Source organism: Elephantulus edwardii, unplaced genomic scaffold (genome assembly GCF_000299155.1).
Source record: "Elephantulus edwardii isolate Elephantulus edwardi_28Jun2011 unplaced genomic scaffold, EleEdw1.0 scaffold00049, whole genome shotgun sequence".
In the NCBI taxonomy this organism is placed as follows: Eukaryota; Metazoa; Chordata; class Mammalia; order Macroscelidea; family Macroscelididae; genus Elephantulus; species Elephantulus edwardii.
The window spans coordinates 15590887-15598340 of NW_006399799.1; the positions used below are offsets into that span (position 1 = coordinate 15590887).

A 7454-nucleotide genomic window follows, 5' to 3' on the forward strand; every position below is an offset into this window, starting at 1 on the left:
CCTAAGTGCCCATCAACAAATGAATGGATAGAGAAGCTGTGGTATATTCACACAATGGAATACTATGCTGCATTGAAAAACAAGGAACTCATGCAATTGTATTCAAAGTGGATGACCCTCGAGGACACTATGCTGAGTGAAATATCTGTCACAAAAGGACAAACACTGCATAGTGACACTGCTGTAGAATGGGACTGACATCAGGGTTGGGGTAAGAACGAGAAAAACTGAATAAATTAGGTATATTGCATTAAAACGGATGGGGGAGAGAACAGTTTAAAAGCACTATATTATGGGGCATTTTGATTATCATAAGAGTCCGGAATGAAGGTTGCAGAGTGGAGTATACTCGGGGTGGGGGTGGGGGGAAGAATATGGAGTTGAGAAGAGGTCACAGAAGCAGCCACCTAGAGGGGTCCTAGACAAAGTGAGAGGCTGTGTTTAAGCCTGTCAATCAGTCCCAAACCCGAGATTGGGAGCTGAGGCTCCTGGGGACTCGTTCTACGGCCTACCAGTAGTAGGTGACTGTGCAGGCAGTGCACACTCGCTCGGCCGGGGCTTCGCACACCTCACAGCAGAGCCGGCGTCCCTTAGGCACCGCTAGTGGGTAGATGACATTCATGTTGCAGATAGATCTCCGTCTCTAGAGACCGTTGCCAGGAGAGTGTTCACGGGACCCTGGCGTCACGTGACGACGACGGGGCAGCTGCGTTCTCAGTATTTCACCTAGATGGCACTGCTCGATTGAGAAATGGAGTCGATTTTTGAAGTTCAATCGCTTTCTTTCTCACACACACACAACCAAAACTCTTCAAACTGCCAAGAAGTTAAACGGGAAGGCAATACATCTCTAGCAGCGCCCAACTCCAGGTAGGTTTGTACGGTGGCCGACAAGGATCAAATACAACCAGTAGGACACATAGGTAGGAAACGAACATTTCCAGACGTCTGCCCAGTCGAGAATTTTCCTGAGCGTGGTGTCACCTTCGCCGGCCTCTGGACAAATACCAAGTTATTTCCAGATTCAGAGAGGTGGGTAGCGACAGTACGATAGCGAACCGCCCCCTCAGGACTGCGGCTGCGCAAAGGCGAGGTGTATATAAGGGAGCAAGGGGGCGTGGTGCTTAGTAGATCAGGGCGGGCGCAGGCGCCGCGGTTAGTTTAGGGTTTAATGGCGGAGACAGAGCTCTCCACTGAGTTCCCAAAACCTGATGGTATTACTCGCTGGACCGAGGTTATGGTTAGCTTCACAGCCAAGCTGGGAGCACAGGGCCGGCGGGTGGTGTTGGTCACATCAGGCGGCACCAAGGTCCCGCTGGAAGCGCGAGCTGTGCGCTTCCTTGACAACTTCAGCAGCGGACGGCGCGGTGCAACCTCGGCCGAGGCCTTCCTGGCTGCGGGATACGGGGTCCTGTTCTTGTACCGTTCTCGCTCCGCGTTTCCTTTTGCCCACCGCTTCCCGCCGCAGACGTGGCTGTCGGCTCTTCGGCCCTCTGGCCCAGCTCAGTCAGGCCGGCTGTGTCTGGAAGCCGACGAGAAGGCACTCCCGGGCTTCGCTGCAGCCTTGCAGAGCTACCAGGACGCTGCGGCCGCGGGCACTTTTCTGGCGGTGGAGTTCACCACACTGACGGAGTATTTACATCTGCTGCAGGCCGCCGCCCAGGCTCTCAATCCTTTAGGTGCGTGCCTTACCTGGAGGCAGAGCTTGTCTCTTCAAGCCACGGATCTAGCTGTAGCCACGGATCTTAGGCCAAAACCCCGGAAATCGAGTTGAAAAGAGTTCTTACCTCTCGCCGATTTTTATTCTACTCTCCTTCTTTTTACAGGCCCTTCTGCGATGTTCTACCTGGCTGCGGCCGTGTCAGATTTTTATGTTCCTGTTTCTGAAATGCCTCAACACAAGATCCCTTCGTCTGGGGGCCCACTGCAGGTGATAGGCGCTTCTTTTATAGAGATCTGGTTCCCTGTGACCAGTCTTAGGTTGATAGACCCTCGATCTGGAAATGGCCTTTCTGCATTCCATATCTGCTAGGCACTGAGCATAAAGGGATCAGTGAGATTCCCTCACCACAAAGGCTATGCAGTGTAGTGAGGGGGCTGGACCCCGTTGCAATTATAATTCAGAGTGGTACATTTTCTAGTAGATGTATGTACAAATGGTAGTCAGGACATCTGGTAAATGAATTCATATTTCTGGGGGAAGTCAAAGAAGAGATCCCTCAGAAGGTGACTTTTGACCTACAACTTGAAAGATAAGCAGAACCATTACCAAAGTTAAAAAGGTCATATGTGAAATAGTTTTCCCAAGTGGTTTGGTAAAGCTGGAGGAGCCTTAGTGCCTCAACTGTTAAGCAGTCAACTGCTATCCGGAATGTTAGCATCTGCTCTGCTCATCTAAATGGTATATAGCCTGGAATACATTATGGGGTAATTCTCTGCCATACAGATGTTTTGTGAGAGGAATTGATTGGAGGACACCTCACAAAGCTGCAGAGTAGGGGGAGAGGTAAGGGTGTAGGACAGACTGAAGAGACAGCTTACTTCCTGGAAGACTTCATTCTTTCTTAAACAGCAGCTCAACTCATTGCTGTGGATTCAGAACCAACTCATAGTTTACCTTACAGTGGGTTTTCAGAGGCTATAAATCATGTAGAAGGAGGGTATGCATCTTTTCTCCCACAGAGTAGCTGGACGATTCGAACTGCCTGCCATTGGGGTTGGCAACAACTCCTTACCCACTGGGCCACCAGTACTTACTGTATACTAAAGATTTTGGATTTATTCTGTGATCCAAAGGATACTTACATAAGAGAACGAAATAAAGGTTGAGAAGGGAACTCTGGTGACTTAGTGGTAAGGAGTTGCACTGCTTAAAGAAGCTTGGTTCAAATCCACCAGTGCTCAGCAGAATGATGGGCTATCTTGTGCCTTGGGATTTACAACCACTGAAAATCAGCTAGAGGTACAGCAGTGAGTCAGGTCCAACTCAATGGCACATAACGACATTGTTTGAGAACAACATTCTGACATTAGTATGAAAAGTGGGTTAGAGACAGATTGAAAAGAATAGATAAATTGAGGCAATGGCTGTATATCTAGTGGTGTCTTCAGTTACCACTAACCCAAAGGCTACACAGCCTCTTATGGCTCCTCAGGAGAAAGAAAAGATGGGCAGTGTCTTCCCATTGAGATTGACAGCCTCTGAAACCTCATAGATGGTCACTGAGTTGGACCAAGAGGGTGGCAATGAACTGTTGAAGGTTTTTGTTTTTTATTGCTATAGTTTAATGAAGGGCTATGAGGAGGGTTCCTGGTAGTGTAGTTGAGATAATTGACTTCTTGGAATGTTTGTTTATAGGGTCCCTGCTGGCTCAGTAGGATAGTGTCATTTATTCATTCTTTCAAAAAATTTTTACTGAGTACCTGCTGCATACCAGAGAACTCTGGTAGCCTAGGACTAAGGAGTTATGCTTCCAAACCAAAAGCAGTTTCAATACACCAGCTGCTCCAGGGGAGAAAAATGGGCAGTCACCTTCCATGTGATTTATGCCCTCCGAATATCCACTAAGAGGGTCAGCTATCACTAGATACCAACTCAGCAGTATATAACAGTAACAACACTATATGTCAAGTCCTTTTGTAGGATCTTGCAATATAAAGCAACAGCATCCCTTGCCCTTGGATTACTTACATCCCACAGAGAAGACAAATACAAACTGTGATAAATAGTAATAAATAATGCTAAGAAGAAAAAAACTAAAAGCTCTGTGATCTAGATTGTGTTTGATAACAGCCTTTTGAAGGGCAATCCTAGAGATTAGCTTGTGTGATTAAACTCTACCACCTATAGTTTATGTTGAAAAGACATTAAACAATTAAATTGACATTCCACTTAGCAAAACTCCTAATAATTCATTCCCAAACCGTTGTTTGGGAATGAATTATTAGTAGTTTTGATCAAGTGAAAATTAAAACCAATTCTGACTCTTCAGTGCAAAATTTCACTTAAGTCAGAATTTTAAACAAGCTTTCTATGAAGGCAAGAAATACTTTGTTTGAGAGGCTTAAAAGCTCCATTTTATGTGGAATCTTGCCCAACACCCCCGCATTTCTTTACACAGTAATTTACTTTTGTTTACTTGAGTGTTTACTTTAAAATATAAGAATATTTGAGGAAATATGTTATTCTTCAGAGTTACATTCATGGTTATGAATGTGGCAAAGCAGAGAGCTAATATGAAAGACATAGTTTGCTCCAGGGTATGTTTGTTGTTGATTGTTGAGTCGAGCACAACTCATAGCAGCCCTATGAACAAAAGGCTTGAAAGCCTTTCTATAACTGTTGTCATTTATCAGAGTTTTCTAGAATCTTGAAATTATACTTCTGGACTTTGTAGAACCAAGGCCTTTAAGCTAAGTATTTAATATTCTTTGCAGTTTGACAAAGAGAGCTCATAAAAATTAGCATTGACCCGAAGCAAAAATCTAAGTCCCCGTGTCCTTAGTTTTCCGTGAGATTTACCAGATAGATAATGACCTTTGTTTTCTTATTAAGCTTTTCTTTTTCTAACACAGATAACAATGAAGATGGTGCCGAAAATGCTTTCACCTTTGGTTAAAGACTGGGCTCCCAAAGCATTTATAATTTCCTTTAAATTGGAGACTGACCCTTCCATTGTAATTGATCGTGCACGTAATGCTTTGGAAGTTTATCGACATCAAGTGGTAGTGGCCAATATCCTTGAATCAAAACAGTCTTTTGTGGTTATTGTAACCAAAGACTCAGAAACCAAGCTATTACTTTCAGAGGAAGAAGTAGAAAAAGGCATAGAGATAGAAGAGAAAATAGTGGATAATCTTCAGTCTCAACATACAGCTTTTATATGTGACAAAAACTGAAGTTAAAAGCCCTTTTAGGATCAAAAACTGTCCAGGGACCAGGGCTCTCAGAGCATAATGGTGAGAACTTGAGTGACTCCTTCGCATTCTTAAGATCACAGTAAATGAAGAGAAAGGGAAAAATCAGTTTTCTGTAGGAGAATATAGTTTGGCATTTGTCTTTTAAAGGTCATTTACTAAGCATTAGAAATGGAAACAAAGGGAAAGTAATTATGACCAAACCATGGGACATATTCATCTGAATGTCATCTTGAATTTGAAAATGAATGCAGGAGCTGTTTCTTTTTCTTACCTTTAAAAAGAGAACTTGGAAATTATATTCTGTTCCTCACAACACACATGTGAGCCTAAATATCAGCCTTACTCATGCTATATAAAGAGGATTATGGGTACATGAGTGTTGTGTTTCGAAGATGAAATATTTGTTCAGTGCCTGTTGTGTGCAGAGTTTTGAGAGTTAAAAGGATAAACATGTCTGATGGATGTGTAAACAATTGAGTGCAATAAAGTGTTCCCCAAAACTGACATAATGGACAGAGTATTGTTTTTTGGAAATTTATCAGATGGAAATAAGAAGAAAAGACATCTGATGACAGATTCCCTGTAGGCAAACTTTCCACTAAATTTACTCTTTGCATTCACCTAAATTCATCCCATATTTGGAATGGCAATTTACCATTCATATATTTTAATGCTGATATTCATATAGATGTACCCAGTCTTCCACTTCGAGGCAGTCAGAAATCCATTGGTGGCTCCACCCTGAGGGAGGGAAAGAGACTGGATTGTGGAGCAGGGCTTCAAACCATTCCTTCCCAGTTTAGACATGATTGACAAAGTGAAACTGGAATTGACCTAGGTCTGTAAAAAAGTGTAGCTGAACTGGAATGATAACTATTGTTAGATGATGTCAAATTGATTATGATGTTATTTATACTGATCCTGTGAATAATGGGTCTGATGAACCTTGCCCTATCCTTTGCCGTCTTCATCATCCCTGATTCACTTGAGCCCATTGATACAGTCACAGTGTCCATGCATCTTGTTGAAGGTCTTTCTCATTGACCCTCCACCTTTCCAAGCATGATACCCTTTTCCAAGGACTGGCTCCCTCTGACAACATGCCTAACGTGTGTTAGATACTTCACCATCTTTGTCTCTAAGGATCACCTTGGTTGTATGTTCTCCAAGACATATTTGCTTATTCTTTTGACACCCTGGGGATAGTTAGCACTCTTTCTCAAAACCACAACCAAAATCATCAATTCTTCTGTCACTCACTGTACAATTTTCAGGTGCATAGCAAGTCATTGAAAAGACCATGGCTTGAGTGAGGTGCACTTAATCTTTAAATTGACATTGTTGCTCCTTAGCACCTTGGAGAGGTCCTTGACAGCCGATTTCCCCAATGCAGTATGTCTTTTGCTTTCTTGACTGCTGGTAGAAAAGTGTTGATTGTAGATCTGAGTAAGATGAGATCATTGACTTAAGTCTATTTTCCCCCAGTGTCGTAAACAGGAAAGAAATATGGATTGATGTCTGGCTAGACAATCTTAGAAAACATTGACTGCTTGCACATTTCATAGCAATTGAATCTTTTGACCACCAAAGACAGAAACATGGCAGCTAGCACTTCTTTCAATTTTTCTTTCCACAGTCCTGCAAGTAGTCCATTCTCCCACATCAGGCTCACTGTGGCTCTTCTAAGCCTTCAGGCCTTTGAATCATAAATTTTCTCCTCAAGTTACCATTTTGCTTCATTAACATTTTTAAGATGTAGGTCTGTTCTGATTTTATCAGCCTATTTTGATGTTCTGATATGGAGTTGCCTTGGGTTTGAACCACAACTGTGCCAATTATTAGCTTTTCAACCTTGACTCATGACTTGATTTGCTTCCCCACCTGTAAGCCCACTGCTGATTCCAACTCATGGTAACTCTCTCTGTAAATCTTTATGAGAGGAAACTCCCATTTTTCTCTATAGGAGCAACTGTTAGACTTGAGCTGCTGACTTCGTTAGCATAACAGTGTAGCCAACTATACCACCAGGGTGGGCTTTTCTTCTGTAATGACTTTGCCATTTGTTGTGAAGATTAAATAAGACAATGAAGATAAAGCATTAGTCTTGTGCCTGGCATATAAATCACAATAAACAGTTGTTCTCTCTCAGCGTGGAATTGTGTTGTTATTGCCCTGCTTGTTTCCTGAATCCTTCAGAAATGTTTAAAGGTCTTCTTGCACTTCCCGATTTGGGGTTGAGTGCACACTAGAAGTGCTCTCAGAAAAATGGAAATGATCTCGAGAGGCAGGTGTTGCACTTCAACTAAATATTTGAAGTGCAATCTAAAATTTCATGAGGTGAACTGGGAAAAGTAATCCAGTGCATCTCAGTAGTAATAGACATGCCATAAATTTTAGTTGAAGAGATTTGAGTGATTTTCTGCCATTTGACACTGAAGATATAACCATGGAGCCAACACAAATTACCATGTGAGAGTCTTCTGAAATGAAATAACAAAAAAGTTTAACAGAGATATAGCCCAAAGGCTCAGCAC

The 7454-nt window shown here is 42.7% G+C and overlaps 2 protein-coding genes across 2 annotated transcripts in view; one reads left to right on the plus strand and one right to left on the minus strand.

Moving 5' to 3' along the window:
* Positions 1–622, minus strand: part of ZMYND12 (zinc finger, MYND-type containing 12) — a 90657-nt gene extending 90035 nt beyond the window's left edge. The window contains exon 1 of the mRNA XM_006886603.1: positions 513–622. Within this exon, the coding sequence (XP_006886665.1) occupies positions 513–622 (110 nt within the window). The remainder of the gene's footprint in view (positions 1–512) is intronic.
* Positions 623–1171: 549 nt separating this feature from the next.
* PPCS (phosphopantothenoylcysteine synthetase) lies at positions 1172–4899 on the plus strand. The gene is made up of 3 exons (XM_006886529.1): positions 1172–1679; positions 1827–1930; positions 4576–4899. The coding sequence occupies exons 1-3, from the start codon at positions 1172–1174 to the stop codon at positions 4897–4899; spliced, it is 936 nt and encodes a 311-aa protein (XP_006886591.1).
* The last annotated feature ends 2555 nt before the right edge of the window (positions 4900–7454 follow it).

Bases quoted from the DNA above. Each gene is read 5' to 3' on its own strand.
- PPCS (XM_006886529.1), top strand. From the start codon at position 1,172: ATGGCGGAGACAGAGCTCTCCACTGAGTTCCCAAAACCTGATGGTATT. The intron at 1,680-1,826 runs GTGCGTGCCTTA...TTCTTTTTACAG, and splicing joins CCAGGCTCTCAATCCTTTAG to GCCCTTCTGCGATGTTCTAC. The intron at 1,931-4,575 runs GTGATAGGCGCT...TTTCTAACACAG, and splicing joins CGTCTGGGGGCCCACTGCAG to ATAACAATGAAGATGGTGCC.